The 27337-nt window shown below is 37.2% G+C and overlaps 1 protein-coding gene across 9 annotated transcripts in view; it reads left to right on the top strand.

Moving 5' to 3' along the window:
• Window positions 1-27337, top strand: part of PMCA (plasma membrane calcium-transporting ATPase 3) — a 1183542-nt gene that overhangs the window by 364977 nt on the left and 791228 nt on the right. For all 9 annotated transcript variants that reach the window (XM_090387939.1, XM_090387938.1, XM_090387937.1 and 6 more), the window contains one exon: window positions 13847-14080. In XM_090387939.1, the coding sequence (XP_090244065.1) occupies window positions 13847-14080 (234 nt within the window). The remainder of the gene's footprint in view (window positions 1-13846; window positions 14081-27337) is intronic.

The raw sequence follows: 27337 nt of genomic DNA, 5'->3' as shown, positions 1-27337 counted from the left end.
AGGAGTTTAGTAAATAAATTTGATGAATTTGAGGTATTGCTCAAAAGATCAAAGGCAGATATTGTTGGGATTTCAGAGACGTGGTGTCACACAGATATAAAGAATGCAGAACTGGAATTTGGGGAGTACAATGTCTACAGAAAGGATAGACAGGATAGGAAGGGAGGAGGGGTTATGCTATTAGTTAAGAAACACATAAAATCCAAGGAAGTGAAGCCAGTCGACATTGCTGGACAGTGCAGTGTCGAGTCAGTTTGGTGTGACATAAGCATTGGGAGATCAAAATTGAGAGTAGGAGTGTGCTATAGGCCTAATGACTCTGATGAGTATAATAAGAAACTGTACAGAGAAATAGAGTGAGCCAGTAAATCAGAGAGTCTTATAATGGGGGATTTTAATTTCCCGGATATTGACTGGAATGTGGGGGCTGGTCACTCACACACTAGCAAGGCTTTTGTGGATTTATTGGATGATTGTTTTCTACATCAGCATGTTCGGGAGGCAACTAGAGGGAGTAATACTGTTGATTTGATTATCAGTAGTGATTCTTCATGCATTAAGAATCTGCAGATAAATGAACCACTAGGTGGCAGTGATCACAGTGTTCTGAAGTGGGAGTTACTCAAAGATGTAACTACCATTAGGGGTAAAGGGAAGGGTTATTGCTTCCGTAAAGGCGACTGCGATGGACTGAGACAGTATTTAAATTCTATACAGTGGGATAAACTGATGATGTTACCAACAGCAAATTCAAAATGGGAAGCATTCAAAGAACTTATCTTGGAAGCTACTAGGCTTTACATACCAACTAAGAAATATTGTTCAAGGTTTAGGCCTAAATGGATGTCAGATGAACTAATGAGGCATATGGCAGAGAAGAAAAATGCATGGGATACATACAAATTATCACGTGACACAGAAGCCTATGATAGATACAAGTTGATCTGTAACCAAGTTACAAAGGAGGTTAGGCAGGCGAAGGCAGATTACGAGAGATCCTTGGCAAGGGATGCGAAGAAAAACAGCAAATCTTGTAATCTTGTAATAACTGAAAGTAAAGTGGAGGAGAAATTGTTGAAGATAAACACAAGAAAGGCACCTGGGGTGGATGGGATCTATCCAGTTATATTAAAGGAGGCAGCAAAGGAAGTAAGCAAACCCTTAGCCATAATTATTAGAGCTTCCTTGGACTCAGGGGAGGTACCCATGGACTTGAGATGTGCAAATGTGACCCCAATTCACAAGGGAGGATCAAAGGCTGACACAAGTAATTATAGACCTGTGACTTTAACTTCTGTTCCCGGAAAATTAATGGAGGCACTGGTTAAAGAAGCACTGCAGTTTCATCTAGACAAGACTTCAGTTATAGTTCGGACACAGCATGGTTTTGTTAAGGGGAAGTCTTGCCTGACCAATTTGATTGGATATTATGATGCAGTCACAAAAGAACTGGATGCAGGGAATAACGTTGATATTATATACTTGGATCTTAGAAAGGCTTTTGATACTGTTGCACATGAAAGACTGCTGCACAAATTGGAGCAGTGTGGCATTGGAGGCAAATTGCTGCTATGGATAAAGGGGTGGTTGAGGGGGAGAAGACAGAGAGTGGTAATCAATGGACACTGCTCATCGTGGACTAATGTTATTAGTGGAGTCCCTCAGGGTTCAGTATTGGCTCCTTTATTGTTTTCTGTATTTATAAATGATATTGATGATGGTATATCAAGCTTAATGTCCAAGTTTGCAGACGATACGAAGGTTGGCAGGGTTGTCAAGGACACTACTGACACTATGCTGCTGCAACAGGATCTGGAAAGGTTGAGGAGATGGGCTGAGAGGTGGCAAATGAAGTTTAACATTGACAAATGTAAAGTACTACATATGGGAAACAGCAACCCCAGAGCAACGTATCAAATCTGTGGTACTACACTGACAGCGGTAGAGAATGAAAGGGACCTGGGGGTGGTTGTGCAGGCAGATATGAAGTTCTCTGAGCAGTGCAGACGGGCTGCAAGAGTAGCTCATGGTTTATTGTCAATGATATATAGGAATTTTTCTAGCAGGGATAAGGATGTGATCATTCCCTTGTATAAGGCAATGGTCAGGCCACACCTAGAGTACTGTATACAGGCCTGGAGGCCTCATTTCAAGAAGGATGTAGATCTGCTGGAACGAGTTCAGAGAAGGGCAACAAGATTAGTGAATGGAACAAAGGGGTGCTCTTACGAAGAAAGGCTTAAGTTTTGCGAATTACAGTGTCTGGAGACTAGGCACCAGCGAGGTGATCTGATAGAGGTGTACAAAGCCTTGAATGGTTTGAGCATGCTGAATGCTCATGGGATTTTTCCTCTTGCTCAGAATAATCACCTGAGAGGCCATAAATTCAAATTGAGGAAAGACATGTAGGATAGATGTGTGGAAGTGTGCCTTTAGCCAGCAGGTGGTTGGTAGGGGAACAGACTTCCATCCCTTGTTGTGGAAGTTGATAGCCTAAATTAGTTTAAGGCTCGGCTGGACAGGTATTTCGAACGAACAGAGGGGTGAAGTGGAAGTGGTTATTTTTTATTTATTTATTTTACTTTATTTTTTGGCTGATGCTGCATAAGCTTGCTTTCTTGCATCAAATGCCTCTACTAATGCTAATGCTAACTTGTTTCTTCTATTATCTATAATCACACTTGAGTGCTCCCATCTCTACAGAAGAAGACTAAACCACAAATTAGATGACAACTATGGAAAGAAAACGAATGATATTTATGAGCACTTAAAAACAACAGTAACAAAGATTGTAGGAGAAGTATTAGATATTATATATATATATATATATATAGATATTGTGCAGAATGGATAAAAAGATACCAAGTACCTGGATGAATTCAGAGTTAAAAGAATTAATAAAGGGGAAAAAAGATGCATCCCTCAAATGGCTTAGCTCTAAAAGTGATTAACATAGGAGCATCTATAGCGAGAAAAATGAAGACGTAAGGGCTAAAATTTACAAAGCAAAAAATGAGGCATGGGATAGAGCCTGTGCAGAAGTAAACATCAAGATAGGATGTGAGACATCTGCTGCAGTTTGGAAGGTGCTGAAAAGCTTGCAACAGTTACATAAATGCTAGGCTAGTCTGGGTGTAATAAAATTAGAAGAATGGTTTAGATATTATGAAGAAGAATTACTGTGGGAAAACAGAGAGCAATTTAGAGATAACAAAGTTGAAACTTCCTGGACAGGAGGAGAAGTAAAGATTAGCTTTGAGGAAGTAGAAATAGAAGTGAAAAAAACAAGGGAAAAATGGAAAGGCACCTGGTGGAATGAACATTGAGCTATTAAAATACGGAGGAGGGGAAACCATCTCACTGCTCACAAGACTATTTAACAAAATATATAAAGGAGAAGAAATACCATCAGTGATGTCACTGGGATACTTCATTTCTGCGTTTAAGAAAGGGGATAGAAGAAATTGCTCAAATTACAGAGGAATTTGTGTTTTCAACCCAATTGTAAAGCTTTTTAGTGGGTTACTGAAAACTAAACTAGAGAAAGAAATAAGGATCTCGGAGGAGCAGTGTGGATTTACAGCTGGACGGTCCTGTATTGACCATTTATTCACTGTCAAGCAGATTCTGGAAAAATGCCAAGCTACTGGACAGGATATAGGATTAGTGTTTATTGACTTGGAAAAGCTTATGATAGCGTCCAAGAAAGTTGCTGTGGAGTGCCACGGAAAAAATATCAATATGACAATCACTGATCGACATAATTAGAAATTTATACAAAAATAACACTTGCTGCATTAAAATTGGGTCAGAAATGTCAAGGAAATTCAAAACATCAAAAGGGGTGCTGTTTATCCCCAACGCTATTCAAGTTGTATCTGGAAGTGACTCTGGAGGCTTGGTCCCAAAGATGCAGACCAATGGGATTGTATGTGGCTCAAAGCATCTACCTTTCAAATATTTTGTTTGCAAATGACCAGGTACTGATTGCACAGGAAGCGGAGGATGCTGCCTATATGTGCAGAAAGCTATTGGAACAATATAGAGAATGGGATTTGACAATAAATTTCAATAAATTTGAGTGTGAATGGAGCACAAATAAAGAATGTGAAGCAGTTTAAATATCTAGGGGCTATTGTGCAGATGGATGGTTCATCTGAAGATGAGATTACAAGATGAAAGGTCTTGGGAATGTTGAATCCAATATTACGGAGCAATAATATTCTCCCAAAAACCAAATGATTAATATATAATGCAATATTTCCAAGTCTCCTACAATATGAATCTGAGATTTGTACCATAAAGGAAAGGCAAAGAAAGAAATTTAATTTCCAGCAACCGAAATGTATTTGTGGAGATCAGCCCGAAGATCTAAATTAGAGAGAGTTAGGAATTAAGACATAAGAAATGCAATGGATGCTCAAATAAACATCATTGACAAAAATAGAACAAAAAAAGATTAGAATTGTATGGACATGTTATGAGAATGTGGGAAAAGAGGCTACCTGAAAAAGCAATGGAATGGATATCCCCTAGGAGGAAAAGGAGAGGAAGGCCTAGAAGCACATGGATGGAGGAAGTGAGGGTGGCTGTGGAAAAGAGGAAATTGAAGAGTGGAGACTAAGAGGATAAAAAAGAGTGGAGGAACAAAATTAAAATATATATGGGGGAAAAAAAAAAAAAGTTAGGTCGAGGATAATCATTTATACAACGGAGAGATCCAAGAATTACAGTGCTTCAAGACCAAAGCATCTCTACTATAGAATTGCATGCAATACAAATACTTCCTAAATCATTCCAATCTAAGCCGACCGGGCTAGCCGAGTGGGTAAAGTACCTGCCCGGCAACCCAAAGGTCGCGGGTTCGATTCCCGCCTCGGGCTTGGATCAAAATACTGCATAAACCTTGGGAGGTGCAATATGGCCACAGAAGCCGATGCGCCAACAACTACCAAATCAAAAAAAAAAAAAAAAAAAAAAAAATCCAATCTAAATAGTTCTTTCTGCTTACCATCATTTTCACTGATTCTCTCAGTCGCATTCTCACCTTACAATGTCTTGCACATTGTAAGGTTAGAATTCGACTTAGAGAATGCCGCAACCATCTACTTGTCCGCATTCTGACCATACAAAGTAGGACTGGTCAGACTGTGCTGACCAGTCTTACTGAGAAAGTTGTTAGGTTTTGCTGGATACCTGTGCCAGGTATCCAGCATTGCATTAGTAGAGGTATATGATGCAAGGAAACAAGCTTATATAGCAGGGGTGGCCATAGCATGGCTAGCAAGCTGCACATGGCTTACGCAGGCTTGTGGTGCTGCTCTCATGCAGATATATTTTGATTTTTATTTATATCAAACTTTTATGTATAACACTGATTAAAGTTTAAAAATAATAATTTTATTTTTTAAGTAAGCATATTTCTTGTTACAAAGTTTTTTTCCAAAACAATAAAAGATGCACAAGTTTCCCAAAATACTAATATTCTGATAATACTTCACAGAAGATATTTACATATTAGGTTTGCATGTCAATGCTTTACGGGTGTTGTCCATCTTAGCAGTTAGCTGCTGAAAGTATGGTTGATGACTTGTTAGGGCAGTACTTACAAACTCATTTAAATGTCCATCATTCAAAACAGACATACATATTTTTAATAAATTTAAGTGTTGGATGCAACAATTACAAAGACTCACAAAAATATGTTGTGCCAAAAATAGAGATTAACCTCTGCATACGCTCTTTTGTTTTAGGATATTTTTGTTCTGGAACCTGCTTCCAAAACTCAATAGTTGAGCAGCCGCTTCCTTTTAGTTGTTCAATCCTTCATCCTCTTAGAGCTCCAGTAGCTCCAACTCGACAGCTGCTGTAGCCCCAGCAATTGGTGGTAAGACTGGACAGCCATTCTTCAAAATGTCAACAAGAAAAAAAAAAAAAAAAAAAAAACCTTCCCATTTCACCCATCCATTCGATCCAAATGTTTGTCTAGTTCTGCTTTGAATTTATTTAAGCTGTCAACTTCTACAATGACAGACGGAACCACCCACTGGCTAAATGCAAATTTCTGCACATCTATTCTACAACTGTCTTTCCTCAATTTGAATTTATGTCCCCTCAGGCGATTAATCTGGGCAAGAGGAAGAATCCCATCAGCATGAGACTGTGCATGCTCAAACCATTCAAGGCCTTATACACATCAATCAGATCACCTCACAGGTGCTTAGTCTCCAGACACTGTAATTTGGCGCCTCTGTAGCCAGGTGGGAAGAAGCAGCACTGCGTAGCACACGCTTCTTGATTAGACCGGGGTTCGAGCCCGTCACCACCAAATACGTAGGACGCGGAAAGGTCAGGGTATGACCACCGCATATTCCCGGAGCAATATGGCCTTAGTTGCTAATGCTCCTAAAAACCAAATAACGAAAAAACACTGTAATTTGCAAAACTTAAGCCTTTCTTCCTAAGAGCAACCATTTGTTACATTCACTAATATTGTTGCCCTTCTGTGTACTTGTTCAGCAACTCTACATCCTTCCTAAAATGTGGCCTCCAGATCTGTGTACAGTACTCAAGGTGTGGTCTGACCATTGCCTTATACATGGGGATAAACACATTGTTTTCTCTGCTAGGAAAATTCCTGTATATCATTGACAAGACACCATGAGCTACTCTTGCAGTTTGTCTGTACTGCTCAAAAAACTTCATATCTGACTTCACAATTATCCCCAGGTCCTTTTCATTCTCTACCACCCTCAGTGTAGTACCATACAGATGATGTGTTGGGGCAATTGCTATCCATATGCAGTAATTTACGTTTGTCAATGTTAAACTTCAGTTGCCACCTCTCAGCCCATCTGCTCAACTTTTCTTTGACACTTTGACACTAAGCCTGATATACCTTCATCAATATCGTTGATAAATATACAAAACAACAGTGGACCCAACACCGAACCCTGTGGGATTCCACTAATAATGCCTGATTACCACCCCATGTACCATTGATTGTAAGTACATGGGGTTTTGCAGCGAGTTATTGGGGTACATGTGAGATGGTGGAGGCTCAGTCAGGTTATGAGTTAACTATTGCACAATTACTGCAGGCATATGCAACTCGCGAGGCACTGGTCAGCTTTTAGACTTTTACTTTGCTACATTTTTTGCAAAGGATCCATGCGTAGGGACCATTGCACACCACTTTGTGTATGATTTTCCAAAAACAGCTCTGGCAGGTTTGTTTAATGTGAGTGGGTGTATCCTGGAACTTTCTTAAAAAGATCTTTTCACAATCAGGCAGTACAGTTGCAGAAAGATTATTTCAGTCTGAGTTCCTCAATATAGGTTTACACAAAGGTCACAACCTAGTTTCCTTTGCCACTGAGGGTGAAAGTAACGTATCTCTGGAGATGCTGGAGGCGTTGAACACCTGTTTGTCTTGACTGTGTTAATCCTCCACGTGGCTAGGCTTTAGTGGGTGCAGCTGACCTTGGTTGTGGGCTGTTCTCTACTTTGTATTAGAATATTAAAATTAATCTGCAAAATACATAATTACCTGATGTTTATGTAGTGATGAAATGTCTACCTTCCTGTTCATCTTGGCGTGGGGAGTACATTGATATCAAACATTCGATATTACTACTATTGCTTCTGAAAGAAATATTACTGAATCACGGAGCACCATATCATGTGACCAGCGTGTTATCACATTTGTGTTAAGTGCTCTTAAATCACGAAATTAATTTCTTCTGCCAGTCCATGTAATTTGCATGCATAATCTCCAGTTATTATTTCAAATCCAGGTAGAGTTTGCAATTTTACTTAAACACATGAAATGAGTGATGGTTTTAGAAACCAGGTCCTCCTCAAAGAGTTTCAGTTTATTCTGGAAGCTGAATGCACTCTGTGCTAGATCAGAAATAAGTTTTCCTTCTCCTTGCAGAGATACATTTAATGATTGTAAATGCTGAACAACACCTGTGAAAAATGCCATATCTATTAATTACTGGGCATCCTCAAGTTGAGGGAAAGATTTCCCTGTTTCTTTGACAAATTGTTTGATTGGCTCCATCAAGTGAAAGAACTTTGTTAGAACATTGTTTATCGAGAGCCACCTTACTAAACAGAACTGCGATACATCATCTGGAAGCTGTTTGTTTTCTATTTTTTCCATGAAGGCTTTGAACTGTCGATGTGTGCTTGAGCATATATAGTTAACAATTTGCAGAACTACCTCCATAATATGTTCATATTTAAAATATTTAACTGCCAGGTGTTTCCCTAAGAATAATTCAATGGGCAGGGATAAAATTGGGAAAAAATATGTCAGCAGATAAAAGTCTTACATGCCCTTTATTGATACCTTTCATAGCTGGGGTGCTGTCATTTGCAACATTATCATCTTAATCGGTACAGACGCTTAATCTGTACCAAGTGCAAGATCAGAGCTCCTTTTATGTCTGAAGCTCGAGTCATATCCTTCAAAGCAATCAGATCTAATAATTCTTCTTTTATGAATAGATTATTTGTTACAAAACAAACAAATATGGCTAGTTGTGGTTTATCTTCAATGCCTGTAGATTCATCCAAGGCCATACTCAGTACTGAGTAATTCTTTAAATCATGTTGCAAGTTATTTATGATGTCAGCACTGATTACAGAAATATGTCTTTCCACTGTATGTCTGGTCGCAGGGATTTGTTCAGTAATTTTGTGCAGTTTTCTATTTTCCGGGTCTAAAACTGAAATTACTTGAACAGTATTTTTCTTAATGAACTAATGCAGCTAAATATTCTCCTTCCGTGTAGGGGCGAGCGATATTAAAGGTCAAAATAAATCCAGCCTCTGTTGTTACATCTGCCTCTTTAATAAACATTGACATTTTCATCAACCGTTGAAATACCACCGCTTTGCTTATTGGAGGCTTGAAGTGGTGAAACTCATGTTTAGTCTCTAGAGCAAAGTTTCCGGCATCCCCCCCCCCATACTTCTCCTTCAACCCATGCACGGTACTAAGTACTATAGGTTTTGATACCTTTCGTGTTTGGGGTTTTCATAAAAAAAAAAACATAACCTTGGTTTGACTGTTAATATTTTCTTTAAAAGACAATATTTCAGTTCGCTTTAACGGAACCAACAGGAAATTGTTGGGTGAAAGAACTGTGATTTGTTTCTTAATGGCACTTAAAATTACTGGCCTTGAACTGTGACAATGTTACTTGACACAAAAGGCACATTCATTTGCCATTTCTCTCCACAAAAACAAACTCCTCTTCCCATTCTGTCTTAATTTCCCTATTCTCATCTTCATATTCATGTTTTCCAGACAGCATAATAATTTTTAAAGGGTCTCACTTAAAAAGAAACTAATAATGTTCACACAAATTAACTTGTGCACTGTAAAAAATTAATTGAACCACCCGTATGCCTAAAGCATTTTATCATAGAGTGCTAGCCATCGGCTCATAGAGACATATGTACGTGTTTTTTTATATAGCTTATATGTCAATATGCCTTCCACTATTGCAGCTCCCAACGGTCGCCTAGCTGGCTACCCTTATTATATAGCATCAGCCAAAAAAAAAAAAAAAAACACATTCTCATTTCATCCATCCATTCACCCCAGATGTTTGTATAATTCTGCCTTGAACTTATTTAAGTTGTTGACCAATTACTTTCATAAAGAAACAGTTTTCTTTTTTTATGGTCATATAATTGAGACTTCTTAGATAGTATGAATCAGAGCTGTAATACTCAATATGTTCTACGTTGATAATAATATTAGTAAATTAATAAGAGGAGTATACCTCAATATAGTACGTGGAACACTTCCGTATGTTACCCTCCAGAAATTAAAACGAAAAAATCGACAACTTACCGGTACATTAAAGTAAAATATAAATAATTAAATAATTAGAGTAAAATATAAATAATTAAATAATCAATTTAACACAATTCAAAACAATTAAAATTCAAGTTAACGCAATTAAAAGAATCTAATGAAAATATTCAAAACGATTTTCAAAACGATTTTTATATTTTATTTATATTTTACTTTAATGTACCTGTAAGTTGTCGATTTTTTTCGTTTTTATTTCTGGAGGGTAACATACGGAAGTGTTCCACGTACTATATTGAGGTATACTCCTCTTATTAATTTACTAATTGAGACTTCTGTAAATCTAGTTTTGCAGTCTATTTCATTAGCAATAGCCAGTGCCGTTCTTAGGGTATGTGGGCAGGGCTGGATTTTGGTGTTCGTAGACCCTAGGCACTTTTATTCTGAAATGTGCTAAAGGGGGGGGGGGGAATAAAATGTTTCTTCTATTTTAACACTTTGACTGTGAATCATGTCAATTAACGTGACTCAAGTTTTAACTATAATAAATGATAAACCACCTCTATTGGTGGAGCGACCATCATTTTGATTCTTCTAGTTTCGAGAACAGTTGCTGTATAGTGTATGCTTTCTCAGCTCGATTTTCGTTAGTCACAGTGAAAAGAGTTAACTGTTTTTTTTTTTTTTTTTTCAATTTTTCCCTTCCTTCGTAGGCCCGAGGCACTGTGCCTAATTAGAAATCCGGCACTGTATATGGTGCCTGGGCGCTCTTTGATGCCTGGGTGCCAATTGAAATTTGATGCTCCCTTTAAAATTTTCTTCATATGTGTATGTAAGTTTCAGGTTTTCAGGCACCCCTCAAACATTGATGTTCAGGTGCAGTACACCTCCACACCCAGGGTCCTGAGTTGAATATCATCATTTTTCTCATTCTTTGTGATTCCCTCCTACTTCTGACTCTCTCTCTCTCTCTCTCTCTCTCTCTCTCTCTCTCTCTCTCAGGTTAACTCAGAAATGTTTTTTGGCTGGTGTAGTACAAGCCTTGGGCTTCCTTGCACTTCTTTATATATATAATAATATTTTGAAAACTAGCATCTGTTCTTGCATCATTCTTTTAAAAACTCATTTATTTCATGTAACAGTTTTATGATTGTTGGTATTGACATGTTTAAATTTTGCATCGATTTGCTAACAACATTGATATTTGATAATATATAGTACCATATTACAAGAAAACAAGTCTGTATAAGATTTGATTTTTGTTATTAATGATTTAGCTACATTTCTAGAATCATTATCACAGGAAATATATATATAGATATTGTATAAAGCATCGTATATTTTATCAAGATTGAATTTAAGGACTTTTATGGCATTAGTTCTACATTCCCGTTGCATTTCACAAATAGGTTTAAGTGTCATTGTTGGAAGTTCCGATTTTAAGAAACTCCAACGATCTGCTGATGCTGAAAAGGAAATGCAAATTTCATGGACAATGCCGGAATAATTGCCAATTTCTAATGAGCCTTTAGCAGCATTGTTAATCATTAAATTTAGACTGTGTGCAGCACAAGGTACAAAAAAAGCCCTAGGATTTATGTCCAAAAATTTTTTTTTGAAGGTCATTATGTTTACCTTTCATGTTGGCTGCATTATCATAACTCTGGCCACCATGTCACGAATGTTGATATTTTCATCATTTAAGAAATCCATTAGAAACTCTGCAAAATTGGCACATGTTTTGTCTTTCACAGCATAAAAACCTAAAAAATGTTTTTAAATTTCAACTTTTTGGATCTCATCATTTAAATTGACAAATTGTACAACAAAATTTATTTGTTCTTCATGGCTGTACTATAGAACTGCATGCAATACAAATACCTCCTAAGTCATTCCAATCTAAATAGTTCTCTCCACTCATCATCCGTGATGGAATCTAATATGACAGAATAATATTTACATAACATTTTTAACTGTTTCCTCAAGGACAGAAATTAATTTCATTTTGGATTTTACTTCCAGTCTTTATTCCATTGAATTCTATTTACATGCTCATCCATAACACTATCAAAGTCAGTGCCAGATTAAGGCTCAGGATAGCAGGGCCCTTGCCCGTGGTGCCAAATTTTACAAATCATGAAAAAAAACCCCAATAATATATATATATATATATATAGTCTTAGTAAAGGGGCACAGAAAAACCTTTCTGTTCAGGGCACGAAAACACCTTGGTCTGGCACTGATCGAAGTTGCATAGGGTTTCAACTAATTTTAAAAAATTTTCATTATAGTGATCGTATAATTTGTCATTATGTCCCCTTAAAGCTAAATTTTGCCCTGCCAAGTATTCAATTATATATATATATACGTATATATATATATATATATAATTAGCATTAGCATTGGCACATGATGCAAGGAAGCAAGCCTATATAGCATAAGCCAAAAAAAATAAAATAACTTCCCATTTTTTAGTTCTGCCTTGAACTTATTTTAGTTGTTGACTACACTACAACAGTTGGAAGCTTGTTCCCAACAGTGGCTACCTGAAAAAGCAATAGAATGGTTTGTTTGTTTTTTTGTTTTTTTTTATTTTTAGGAGCATTAGCAACTAAGGCCATATTGCTCCTGGATATGCGGTGGTCATTCCCTGACCTTTCCACATCCTCCGTATTTGGTGGTGACGGGCTCGAACCCTGGTCTAATCAAGAAGCGTGTGCTACGCACTGCTGCTCCTTCCCACCTGGCTATGGAGGAGTCTAATAGAATGGTATGGACATGTTATGAGAATGGGGGAAGAGAAACTACCTGAAAAAGCAATGAAACGGATACCACCTAGAAGGAAAAGATGTGGATGACCTAGAAGCATGTGGATGGAGGGAGTGAGGACAGCTATGGAAAAGAGGAAATTGAAGAATGGAGACTGGGAGGACAGAAAAGAGTGGAGGTACAAAATTAAGGTATATATATATATATATATATATATATATAAAAAAGTTAGGTCGAGGATAACCGTTGATACAACGGAGAAATCCAAGAAGAAGAAGAAGAAGAGTGCTCCCAGACTGAAACATCTATGGAATTGCATGCAATACAAATACCTCCTAAATCATTCCAATCTAAATAGTTCTCTCCAGTCATCATCATTTTCACTGATTCTTTCAGTCTCATTCTCACCCTACAATGTTCAAGAAATGACACAACCATCTTTGTCTGCCTTCTGACCATACCAAGTAAGATTGGTCAGACTGTGCTGACCAGTCTTACCGAGAAAGTTGCCAGGTTTTGCTGGATCCAGTTTTTATCAAATCAAGTCACTACTGATTACAAGAGTCTTGTATGACTTGAACCATGATTCAGTGGCAAAACATGGGGTGTGTTCAGAATGGAAACAAACTCTCCTTCAGTTTTGGCCATCCAGTTTCTGTTCAAATAAAAAGAAAGGTGATTCTTGCCAAAATATGAAAAGGTCATAGCTTAGCCCATCTTTCTGTCCTGTCTGTCTTGTTCAATTTGACTTTTATACTCTGCTCTTTGATTGCCCATTTTATAACAGAGTTTTATACTTTACATTTTATTGAGATAGTCAGTCAAAACTACTCCTAGCCTGAAACTCTTCATGAACAATGAATCTGACATGGACTCAGTGTTCACCTTCATGAAACTGATCAATTGCTATGATTTTATAGTTTATGTAGTCTATATACCTGACATCAAGTAAATCTCTTGTTTCCAAACTTTATTTGGCACTTTGTGGGCTCTAGTTGCCATTGTAACATTAAGACCCCAACAGCTTCTTTCTAATTTGAAAGAACATCTAAGACTTTAAAATCATATATTGTTTGAAGGAGACAATTTTTCTGAAGGAAGTTACTTAGTAGCATTTGTTTTAATTAGTCAGTAGTATCAGTATTATGCAATTCTGATTCTTTATAAATTACATTTACATCTAATTAAATTAAATTACAATCAAATTACATCATTAATTTCAGTTATTGATTTTCATTTTTATAGCATCGAGCGAAGGTGAAGCAGAAGCAGGGTGGATAGAAGGTGCTGCCATTTTAGTGTCTGTAATGATTGTTGTGTTAGTCACAGCATTTAATGACTATACCAAGGAACAACAATTTCGAGGCCTTCAGAATCGCATTGAGCATGAGCACAAATTTTCTGTGATTAGAGGAGGAGAGGTGAATCAGATACCTGTCAGTGATTTAGTAGTAGGAGATATTTGTCAAGTAAAATATGGTGAGCTCTTGTTAAATATGTTCCTTGAATGATAGTTTTATTTGCAAAGGTATGCTGCTAATGTACACCAATATAATTTCTGTTTTTATTCTGAAAGCAATTGATGCTACTTTTTAATTTTTAATCTCTTAATTGGAAATATCTTGTGCTCCATTGTAGCATTACTACAATGGAGCACAGGATATTTCCATTTAACCATTTGAATAGGCACTAATGTTGAAAGGAAATATGGAAATATTTCCATTCAACTTGACTCTAAAATTAAGTCAATTTTATAGATGGAGTTTCCAATTTTCAGTGTCAACAAGCAGTAATGATTAAATTAAAATAAAATTCTTGTGCGTTTACCTGATATAAAATCTAATAAGGAACATATATTTAAAACTATAAAAATTGAAACCTTTAACACGTTGACTGCCACGTCTGCCGTGTATGTCTGACACCATTAGGGTTTTTTTTTTTTTTTTTTCAAACTACTGTTTTTGGTTTTTTTTGGATCCACATCAGACATATATGGCTAACACCTGTTTCTGGCTTCTGTGTCAGCTGTATAGCACTGACGATTGATGGGAATTTACGTTATTTTTGAAAAGTGTGACCCTGGTGATACATGTGATGGTGCTATGAGAAAAAAATATGCGAGTAACTGCTGATCATTTAAAAATTCTTTTTATACAAATTTTACAATTGCAAAGTGAATTTGGTGTAACAACAATTCAAATCTGTTTTGAGACATTTTTGTTACTAAGTTATTTTTATAGATAGATTTGGTTGATCAATATGATAAAGTACTGCCAAATCTTACTAGTTCCACACATTCTGTTTCAGTCGGAGCTGTATAGCACTGACGATTGATGGGAATTTACATTATTTTTGACAAGATTGACTCCTAGTGATACATGTGATGAGATTTTCATGGCGTTATTAGAAAAAATAAGTGAGCAACTACTGATCATTTAAAAATTCTTTATTATATGAATTTTACAATTGCAAAATTATGTTGATTTGTGGTGTTGACCAAAACATTCTAAACACATGAAAGGCTGATGATTACAGGCTGGGCAATAAGTAGAAACTCTTTTTCCCTTATTGCTAGTAATAGATCTTCCTTCAGGCTCTCAGTTTTGCATAATATAAAACACATTCTTCTAATTGTCTTGTTGGTTGTGTCGAATTTTGTAGTTAATATGTGAATATTGCCACTTTTTGGCTTTTCATTTTTCTCTTTCCATGCTATATTTAGTAAATCTATTTTTACTAAATATATAATATAAAGGGAAAGCTTCTTATCATTATATTTTTTTGTGTGGCACTCTTGTATACTGCGTGGGCATTAACAAGCAATATACCAAGTATATACTCTCTCTCTCTCTCTCGGTACCACTTTATCTCCTTTCTTAGCATTGTGGCATATGGACCCATTTGGTCTGACAGATTCAATGTTTGCTTTTCCTTTATTATATGATAGAATAGGAAGTGGTTTTTGTTTGGCTTCTTTTCGTCTTCCTTTACTGGTCAAGGGTCCATCAGCCATTTCTGGGACATGCTTTGTTGTTAATTGTCTAACATCTTGAGCGTCTCGCCACTTTAGAACAATAATTCCACTTTTTTCTTCCTTGGTGATCATCACATTTTGGGTACATGACTTCTTTAGGTAAAAAACTTTTTATTGGCTCGTAATGTACTAACAACATGAGTTTTTGGTGAAGAAACGATAACACCAGTTTGCCGCTTCGTATAAAAATCGTCTATGTATAAGATGCAATCTTCATTTAGAAGTCCTTGCGATAATTCTTAGCAGACCTTTGCAGTTAAACTTACAGATTTGCTATAATTTTCATATTTACTTGAATGAATCTTACTTTACCAGGTGGAACATAACTTCCTTCAATGGAACATAAGTTGAAGAGCTTGATTCCATATCTGTGAGCTTTATTTGGTATATATTGTTGGAATATCAGCCTGCCCCTCCAAGGAATAAGAGTTTTGTCAATGACGTAATCTTGGCCAGGGGAAAAACATTTTCTGAAATTTGAGCTGCAAAAAGTTATTGATCCCAGAAGCAATCTATGTCCAAACTCAGTTCAGAATAACAAATTCATGGCAACCACATGCAATTTTCAATGAGTAGTCTTTAAACAGGGTAATTAAACTTTGATAAAGTTTACCTCCAATTTTATTATATGTGGATACTAACCTTTCATTATGGTAAATAGACTAACCTGGAAGCTGTAAAATTGATATTGCCTTCAACTCTTTACCACATCTTGGAAGATAACAATTAGTGGGTACATATTTGTGTCTTTTCTAACTTCTTTGTACAGGTTTATTGATTTGAAATTTTATACCTAATGTTGTTATGTGAAAGGCATAGTGTGGCTTGTTAATGGTAATTCAAAAATAAATAAAAAATACGTATATACCATATTTGTTTTATGTAATTACTTTATTTTGAACAAATTATTGAAATACACAAAAAATTAATTAAAACAGCATTTTGCTCTATGTGTCCTTCATATATCATTTTCAGACTGGTTGCAGAATGTAGGTGAAATTTGTAGTTTACTTGGGTGGCAGAATCAATAAAGCATCCTCAAACTTGAAAGATGGCATTGATGGATATTGGGCAGCATAAAGTAGTGGTTTCTACTTGATCAATAATCTGCAGCCTTGTGCTGCTCTGTGATTTAATATCAATCCAGACAGCAAACCAATAGAATCTATGTAATTTTCAGACACGGTATACTTATATGGTTATAATTATCAAAACAAACCAAATTCAACCACTAATCCACAGAAATTAAGGCCCCAGGTGCCAAGTGTTCCATGGCCAAGTGATTTCTGTGCATTCCTCAAAGCATTATCAACAGAGCTTTTAAGTGAATAGATTATATTTTGTTCAAGCCGTTTCTTTATTTATAAATTAGAGTAGCTCTTTCACATTACAAGAAGTAGGCAAAAGCCCAGAAAGGAATCTGGGGAATGTGCCGCCAGGTGTTGCTTGGTGAAGACATAGACTTCTGTATCTGCTGCAAGCCAATAAGTTTTTCTTGCAATTATCATATTTTTGATTAGTTAACATATTAATTTGTGTTTTACAAATAGATTAAATAGGCTTAGTGGCATTCGTTAGCTTATTTTTAAAATTTAGCTAGTGATTTTGCAAGTTACAACTCATTACTCATACCGTTATCATATCAGTGTTTTTGGCAGGAATATTGTAGCATAACCAGTAGCACAGAAGAAGAAAGTAGGGTTTAAATTGTAATAAATAAGTATTTTCAAGGTTTTAATCACTTTTTGGGCATACAGTCAGTCCTCGTATAACACGTGTTTACACTACACGAATTCGATCATACATGATTTATAAATAGGGGAACAATATCTTATATAACACGAACTGAATTCGCTTAATCACGATTCGCCTTTGTGTTTACAAGAAATGGCAGTCGAACGCAGAATCAACCCAACCGAACTCAACATGATAGGAATGAAGAGAAGATTCTGAAAATGTATTTATGTTTTTTATATCAGTGAAGGGGAAACACATTTCGCCATAAAAACGTAAAAACCCACACAATTCCAGCTATCGGTATAATCGCAAATGCAATTAGATCGAGTTTACTACCAGTTTATAACAGATTCCACTAGCAGAAATACAACTGAAAATTGTTTTATTGTAGTAACCCCTAGAAATGTGCTTTAGTAAAATGTGAAGTGTTAAAAGTGTATCTCTGCCTTTACGATGTTGTTTATTCAGTTCCTACACGCGCGCAGCTTTGTTTATGTGTATCAAGCGTGCCTCCTCGTTTTGTAATTGTGCTTTATTCCCTAAAAATGAGTAAAATACTTAAAAGGTGTAGAAAGGAAGCGTCCTGGCGAAGACACTGCAGATTCAGAGAGAAAAGCAATATCGATAAACAGAGGCGGACTGGGTCAAAAATTCTTACCCGGGAAAATTTATAGTGGCCTCATACTATGGTTTATGGCCAAAATCACACCGGCCTCTGGCCCACCGGGGTTTCCTCTGGTAAGGTTTATGGCCAGTCCGCCTCTGTCGATAGAGAAAAAATATGAAATTGTGAAACGCTTTGAGCAAAATGAAAGACCATGTGATATTGTACGTGCTACAGGCCTAAATGAGGCAACGCCGAGAATTAGAAAGAATGCAGAGAAAATAAAAACAACTTTCATAGCAGGAACAACTCAAAATGTAATTAAAATCCATTAGATTAAGACACAAAGGATTGGAAGAGATGGAAAGGCTGTCATCTGTTTGGATAGAAAATCAAAAAAAAAAAAACAAGTTTGCTTACGATAGAAGCAAAAGCATTAGCAATATTTTATTACGATTATTTATTGTGTTTGGTAATGTTTTGGTTACAAATGTGCATTCAATCTTCGGTGGCCGGCACCTAACCCTATTTTTCCCATAGGACCTGTTGTTTATATTGCACGACTTTGCATTGCACGAGGGTTTCTAGGAACACAACTATCGTGCTATACGAGGACTGACTGTATATCTGGGATGTATCTTTTGTATTTTATCATATTTTAGATGAGTTAGCATATTAATTTGTGTTTTACAAGTAGAGTAGATTCGGTGCCTCTGTAGCCAGGTGGGCAAGAGCAGCAGTGCGTAGCACACACTTCTTGATTAGACCAGGGTTCGAGCCCGTGCCACCAAATATGGAGGATGCGGAAAGGTCAGGGAATGACCACTGCATATCCCCAGAGCAATATGGCCTTAGTTGCTAATGCTCCTAAAAACCAAATAACAAACAAATAGATTAAAAAGGCTTAGCATTCATTAGCTTTTTTTTTAAATTTAAGTAGTGACTTTCAAAGTAACAACTTGCTACTTGTACTGGTGTTATGGCTGGAATATTGTGGTGTAATCAGTAGTGCAGAAGAATAGTAGGGATTTAATTGTAATAAATAAGTATTTTGCAGGTTTTAATCCTTTTTTTTTTATGCATATATCTTTTGTATTTAGCTAAGGATATAACTAATTTAATATTGTGATTGTTACATTATAGCCTATCTTGATAGTATATATCTCGAACTTGATAGCCAAGGTATAAGGTAAGACTATATAGTGGAATACATATTACTGCATTAGCTTAGTATAGTATAGTAGATTAATCAATTAAATTTATTAACCTTATTAATTTTCATTGTTAATTAATTCCATCATATTTAAGCGGAAATCATGCCGCAGACTAGAGCAGCAAAGCAATGTGCACAAAGTAGTGGGAATGTTATGGCTCTAGGGAGAACCAAAGGGCATAATTCTCCAACGCATCACAGTCTAAAAAAACATGCAGCATGAAAGGTTTACGTATCTTTCTGGAACAGGACATGATCTAGCCGAGGAGGATGTCTTTGTGTGTGCTAGGTGCACAGAGTGTCACGAAATTAGGCGGCAACTCATTCTGAAGGGTATCTATGAGAGTTTGAAGCGTAGGGTAGATGCCATCGGAGGAGTTGAAATGGGGCCTATCAAACTCTCAGCTGCCCAACTCAACACCAGAGCATCAGGCAACAAAGTGGCAACCTTCAGGGCAGAATGTGCTGGTCCCACAGGGAGTAGTTATTGTCGGTCTTAAGGTCATTACTGCCTACACATTGGCACTAATGACCTTAAGAGGGTAAGAGATCTGCAGATTTAATTAATAAGTATAAGCCAATGTTTAAAAAAAAGTCAAGCTAGGGTTGAATTTGAAAGTGTCTGCAGTTCTGCCCAAGATAGGAGGGAGTATATGATGAGAGCCTTGTCAGTGAATTAGGCAATGGAGAGATTGAGCAAGGCTCGTGGGGCAGAATTTTTTTCAGTGTGGTCTGTGCTTGCTAACAGGAGAAACTGCTTCTACAGGGATGGGATACACTTAAATAGAAAGGGTGCAAGAATATTTGCTGATGCTATCGAAGCAATGTTAGGTGGGTCAGAAAAGGCTTTAGAGGGAATTCACAAACTAAAATATTAACAGTAGCAGAAGGCAGAGGCGAAAGCGATTCTTGCACTGCTTCTGTTGTAATGAGCAGCAAGCAGCCTAGAGAGAAAGTTGCTGAGGATTTCAAGAGCTGCTGGGAGTCATCATGGAAGAAATAAACCCATAGGCTGTGTTAGGTTGACTAAGAACAGGAGCATGTGTACTTGCATGTACACCAGTGCTAGAAGTGTAGTAAATAAATTTTATGAATTTGAAATGGTGATCAAGCCATCAAAGGCAGATATTGTTTGGATATCAGTGAAATGGTGTTCACACAGATATAAGCAGTGCAGATTTGGAATTTGGAGAGTACAATGCATACAGAAAGGACAGACAGTGCAACATTGAATCAGTTTGGTGTGACATAAACACTGGGAAAGGGAAAATGAGAGTAGGAGTGTGTTATAGACTTAATCACTCTGATGAGTACAACGAACAATTGTGCAGAGAAATAGAGTGGGCCAGAAAATCAGAATGTCTTGTAATGGGAGATTTTAACTTTCTAGATATTGACTGGAACTTGTGGATTGGTCACTCGCAAGACTTTTGTGAATTTATTGGAGGATTGTTTTCTAAGGCAACATGTTCAAGGGGCAACGAGAGGAAGTAATACTCTTGAACTGATTATCAGCAGTGATAATTTGTGCAATAGGAATTTGCAGTTAAGGAACCACTAAGTGCAGCGATCACAATCTACTGATGTGAGATTTACTTAAAGATATAACTACCATCGAGAGTAAAGGGAAGGGTTTTTGTTTTCATAGAGGAGATTACAGTGATCTCTGACAGCTTTTAAATTCTATAAAGTGGGAACAACAGATGATATTAAAAACAGCGAATTCAAATTGGGAAGCCTTTGAGGAATTAACCTTGGAAGCTAATGGACTTTTCCTACTAGCTAAGAAATACTGTTTTCAAGATTTAGACCTAAATGGATGTCAGATGAACTACTGATGGCAGAGAAGAAAAATGCAAGGGATGTATAAATTATTAGGTGACACAGAAGCCTATGGCAGACACAAGCTAGTCTGTAATCAAGTCAAAAAAGAAGTTTGGCAAGCAAAGGCTGATTACAAGAAATTTTTGGCAAAGGATGCAAAGAAAAGCAACAAAGACTTATTTACTTATATAAACTCTAAAAGAAAGGAGATGATTCAAATTGGTCCATTTGATGTTGGTGATCCTGCTCAGATAGCTGACAAACTGAATGAGTATTTTGCATCTACACTCACACATGAGGAATTCTGCAAGGAAGGGGAGTTGAGAAGTTTACTAAACTCTAACAGGGAGCTAAATGATTTTGTAATAATGGAAAGCAAAGTGGAGGAGAAACTATTGAAGTTAAACATAAAAAAGACACCTGAGACAGATGGAATCTATCCAGTTATATTGAAAGAGACAGCAAGGGAAGAAAGAAAACCCTTAGCCATAATTATGAGAGCATCCTTGGATTCAGGGGAGGTCGCCAAAGGCTGCAGATGCGCAAATGTATCCCCAGTTCACAAAGGGGGTTCAAAGGATGATGCAAATAATTATAGAGCTGTCAGTTTAGCTTCTGTTCTGGGGAAAATAATGGAGTAACTGGTTAACCTCTTTGACTGTTACCAAACCCATGCTGTCTGAACTATTACTGCAGTCTTGTAGGATCACCTAGACAAGAGTGCAGTAACAGTTCAGACAGCATGGGTTTGTTAAGTGGAAGTCTTGTGTGACTAATTTGATTGGATACTACAGTCTGGTCACAAAGGAACTGGATGCAAAAAATAATTTTGATATCATATACTTGAATTTCAGGAAAGCTTTTGATACTGTTGCACATGGAAGACTGCTGTATAAATTGGAGCAGTATGGTATTAAGGGCAAGTTGCTGCAAAGAATAAAGGGATGGTTGATTGGGAGATGGCAGATAGTGGTAATAAATGGACATTGCTCTATGTGGACTAATGTTACTAGTGGAGGCCCTCAAGGTTTGGTGTTGGGCCCACTGTTGTTTTATGTATTTATTAATGATATCGATGAAGGTATATCAGGCTTAATGACCAAGTTTGCAGATGATACAAAGGTTGGCAGGATTGTTAATGATAGTAAAGACAGTATGCTACTGCAGCAGGATCTAGAAAAGTTAGGCAGATCGGCTGAGAAGTGGTAACTGAAGTTTAATATTGACAAATGTAAAGTATTGCACATGGGTAGCAGTAACCCAAGAGAAATGTATCAACTGTGTGGTACTACACTCAGGGAGGTGGAGAATTAAAAAGGTCCGAGTTAATTTTGCAGTCGGATATTAAGTCCTCTGAGCAATGCAGACAGTCTGCCAGAGCAGGTCATAGAGTCTTGTCAATGATATATAGGAATTTTGCTAGCAGAGACAAGGAAGTGATTTTACCTTTGAATAAGACAATGGTCAGGCCACTCCTTGAGTACTGCGTACAGTTCTGAAGCCTCATTTCGGGAAGGATGTAGAGTTGCTAATACGAGTACAGAAGAAGGGCAACAAGATTGGTGAGAGAAACAAATGGGTTCTCTTACCAAGAAAGGCTTAAATTTTACAAGTTGCAGCATCTGGAAACTAGGCACCTGCGAGGTAATCTGATTGAAGTATCCAAGGTCTTGAATGGTTTGAGCAGGCTCAGTGCTAATGGGATACTTTTGCTTTCTCAGACTAAGAACCTGAGGGAGCATAGATTCAAATTGAGGAACGACAGTTAGAATAGATGTACGAAAGTTTGCCTTTAGCCGGCAGGTAGTTGATTGCTGTAACAGACTTCCATCTGTTGTTGTGGAAGTTGATAATAGCTTTAATTAAATTTAAGACTGAACTAGACAAACATTTGTAGTGAACGAATGGGTGAAATGTGAAGGGTTTTTTTTTTTTTTTTTTTTTTTTGGCTGATTCTCTATAAGCTTGCTTTCTTGCATCATGTGCCTCAGCTATTGCTAATTAACTTTTGCCCTTGGCAGGCATACCCTGATCCGATTTCACCTATCCTTTTTGCACACTATCTTGCGAATGCTAGAAGTATGGTAAAGAAATTTGATGAATTTGAGGTGTTGGTGAAATCATCAAAGGCAGATATTGTTAGGATATCAGAGACGTGGTGTCACACAGGTATAAGGATTGGAGAATTGGAATTTGGGTAGTACAATATTAGAATTGGAATTTGGGCAGTACAATATTAGAATTGGAATTTGGGTAGTATACAGAAAGAATAGACAGGATAGGAAGGGAGGAGGGGTTATGCTATTAGTTAAGAAAATCTAAGGAAGTGCAGCTAGTTGATATGGGTGGACAGGTGAGTCACTTTGGTGTGACATAAACACTGGCAAAGTAAAATTGAGAGTAGGAGTGTGTTATAGGCCTAATGACTCTGATGAGTACAATGAACCACTGTACAGAGAAATAGTGGGCTAGTAAAACAGGTTGTCTTATAATGGGGGATTTTAACTTTCCAGATATAGATTGGAACTTGTGGGTTGGTCATTTACACACTAGCATGACTTTTGTGGATTTCTTGGATGATTGTTTCCTACAGCAGAATGTTTGAGAGGCAACCAGTGGGAATAATATTCTTGATCTGATTATCAGCAGTGATTCTTCATGCATTAAGAATCTTCAGATAAAGGAACCACTAGGTAGCAGTGATCACACTGTACTGATGTGGGATTTACTTAAAGATGTAACTACCATCAGGGGTAAAGGGAAGATTTTTTTTGTTTTCGTGAAGGTCACTACAGTGGTCTCGGAGATTTTTTGAATACTATGCGGTGGGAGCAACTGATGTTACCAACAGCAAATTCTAAATGGGAATCATTGAAGGAATTAATCTTGGAAGCTACTAGGCTTTCCAAACCAATTAAGAAATACTGTTCAAGGTTTAGTCCTGAATGGATGTCAGACGACCTAGTGAAACCTGTGGCAGAGAAGAAAAATGCATGGGACACATATAAATTATCAGGAGACACAGATGCCTATGGTAGATATAAGATAGTCTGTAATCGTGTCATAAAGGACATTAGGGAAGCAAAGGCAGATTACGAGAAATCTTTGGCAAAGGATGCTAAGAAAAAGAGTAAAGACTTCTTTGCTTATATAGACTTTAGAAGGAAGGGGATGAATCAGTTTGATCCGCTTGACTTCAATGGTTCGATCGCTGATGCACCTAATGAAGTAGCTGACAAACTAAATGAGTATTTTGCATCTCCATTCACACATGAGGAGTTATTCATGGAAGTGAATGCCAGAAAGTTATCAAACTCTGCCAGAGAAATGAATGATTTTGTAAAAATTATGAGCAAAGTGGAGGAGAAATTGTTGAAATTGAATGTAAGGAAGGCTCCTGGGGTGGATGGGATCTATACAGTTATATTAAAGGAATCAGCAAAGTAAGTTAGCACACCCTTAGCCTTAATTATGAAAGCTTCATTATACTCAGGGGAGGTCTGCATGGACCAATTCACAGGGGGGGATCAAAGGGTGATATGAGTAATTACAGACCTGCTAGTTTAACTTCTGTTCCAGGGAAATTAATGGAGGCACTGGTGAAAGAAGCAATGGAGAATCACCTAGAACAGGCTGGTTATAGTTCAGACACAGAATAGGTTTGTTAAGGGGAAGTCTTATCTAACTAATTTGATTGGATACTATGATGTGGCCACAAAGGAACTAGATGCAAAAAATAATTTTCATATCATATACTTGGATTTTAGGAAAGCTTTTTGATACTGTGGCACATGGAAGACTACTGTACAAATTGGAACAGTATGGCATTAAGGGCTAGTTGCTACAATGGATAAAAGGATGGTTGAGTTGGAGAACATATTGAGTGGTAATCAATGGACACTGCTCTTCATGGACTAATGTTATTAGCGGAGTCTCCCAGGGTACGGTGTTGGGCCCATTGTTGTTTTCTGTATTTATCAATGATATTAATGAATGAAGGTGTATCAGGGTTAATGTCTAAGTTTGCTGATGATACGATGGTTGGCAGGGTTGTTAATGACAGCAATGATAGTATGCTACTGCAACAGGATCTGGAAAAGTTGAGCAGATGGGCTTACAGGTGGCAAACATTGACAAATGTAAAGTACTGCATTTGGGTAGCAGTAACTCCAGAGTAACATATGAACTGGGTGGTACTACACTCAGGGTAGTGGAGAATGAAAAGGACCTTGGAGATAATTGTGTAGTCAGATATGAAGTTTTCTGAGGCATTGCAGACAGGCTGCAAGAGTAGCTTATGGTGTTTTGTCACTGATATCCAGGAGTTTTGCTACCAGGGATAAGGGGGTGATTGTCCCCTTGTATAAGTCAATGGTCAGGCCACACCTCGAGTACTGTATACAGGTCTGGAGGCCTTATTTAAGAAAGATGTAGAGCTGCTGCACAGAGCACGGCAATGGGATTGGTTAGTGGGACAAAGGTTTGCTGTTACGAAGACAGGCTTTCTCTGCAAATTGCCACTTCTTGAGATTAGATATGATCTAATTGAGGTGTATAAGGTCTTAAATGTAATTGCTTAAATGGTTTGAGCAAGCTCAGTGCTGATGGGATTCTTCTTCTTGGTCAGATTACTCACCTGAGGGAAGATAAATTCAAATTGAGGAAAGACAGTTGTAGAATAGATGTGCGGAAATTTACGTTTAGCCAGCGGGTGGTTAATAGTTGGAACAAACTTCCATCTGTTATAGTGGAAATCAATAACATATAAGTTCAAGGTAGAACTAGACAAAAATTTGGACTGAATGTTGGGTGAAGTGGGAAAAGTTTTTTTTGGCTTGCTTTCTTGCATCATGTGCTTATGCTAAGGAAAACCACCTTTCTGTTTCTATTTTTATCATCTATCAGTACTAACTAACTAACTCAGCCGCTTAGTCACCTTATGGGAATGCTCCTGCCTTCCTGTGGCTGGGCCAGGAATCTGGGTGGTAATGCAAACCCCCAGGACCAAAAGAAGCAAAACATGGAGTACAACAACCTTCCCTCGATTCAGACAGAAAATCCAAATTCACTGGATTTGGATCATCCTGATGACGCAACCAACAGAAAGTGACAGAAGATGGATACTTCCTGAGTAGAACATCGAAGTTTCCGGATCCTGTATTCTTTAACGTACCAGCCACTAGACAATCTATCACCATTTCTCATACAAGAATGTCTGGAAAATGTAGCAGTTTCCCCATAATGCATATACAGTAAACCCCCGCTATTCGTGGGGGTTACGTTCCTGAGAAATGTCACGAATACCGAAAACGTGAATACTGAGTTATGGCTCCCATAGTAATAAAGGGGTTCCGTTCCAAAGTATGTAATATATAAGAAAAACTAGTCTAAAATTTTGTCTATGTATGTATTATATGTACCTTCATAATTTAACTGTACATAGTGAAATGCAAGCATATGGCATCGAAATGAAAATAAGAAACAATTTAATATTAAATGTAATATTTATTAGAAATTTCAAACAAATCTTTCAAACCACCGCCTTTGCTTGCTAGCAAAAAAAACATCCCACCAGTGCTATCACCAGTTTCGCTAAAGTGTTGATAAAGGAGTTTTGCCTTTTCGTGAATGATGAGTGAACTTAACGGAATTTTATTTTGAGTTCTGTCTTCTATCCACAGATTTAAAGCTTTTTCCATTTTTTCTAATTTAACATCAAGAGTTACAGAGCAAATTTTTGAGGCAATTAGCACGTTTTCATGGACACTACGGCGGATTTTTTCTTCCGATTTTTTAATTGATCGTACTGTTGACTCATTGATTTTATAATGTTTTGCCACTGAGAAGACACTTTCACCATTAGAAATTTTGTCTAATAACTCAATTTTATTCGCTAATGTCATAACCTTCTTTGATATTTTCACATTTCTCTTGTTATTAGTAGCCATATTTTTGTACGGGTTAGAAAGAACTTGTCCACAATAAAGTCACTTTCTTCCGTTAACGCACTCGAAAAAGTCTGCTTTACCCTGCAAAACGGTAGATTTATCATTTTTGTAAGCATATCAATTTACAAATTGATAAATGTATTCAATTTATAAACATATAAATTAAAAGCAAACGACGAAACATTCCATGACAAACGCATAACACATACTGAACAAGGATTAGCGAGAAACATCCACACTCGCAATTTTGTCACCCCTCTCCCCCCCACCCACTGAGGACTGTTTTGACCGGGAAAGATGATTTTAGCGACGCCCATGTTTTTTATGGCGGAAAATATTCACGGCGCTTTCAAATTCACATTTTTTAGGTTTCATT

The sequence above is a fragment of the Mastigoproctus giganteus genome, chromosome 13 (genome assembly GCF_048544385.1).
Source record: "Mastigoproctus giganteus isolate SK-2022 chromosome 13, ASM4854438v1, whole genome shotgun sequence".
In the NCBI taxonomy this organism is placed as follows: Eukaryota; Metazoa; Arthropoda; class Arachnida; order Uropygi; family Thelyphonidae; genus Mastigoproctus; species Mastigoproctus giganteus.
This window is presented reverse-complemented; position numbering and strand designations above follow the sequence as displayed.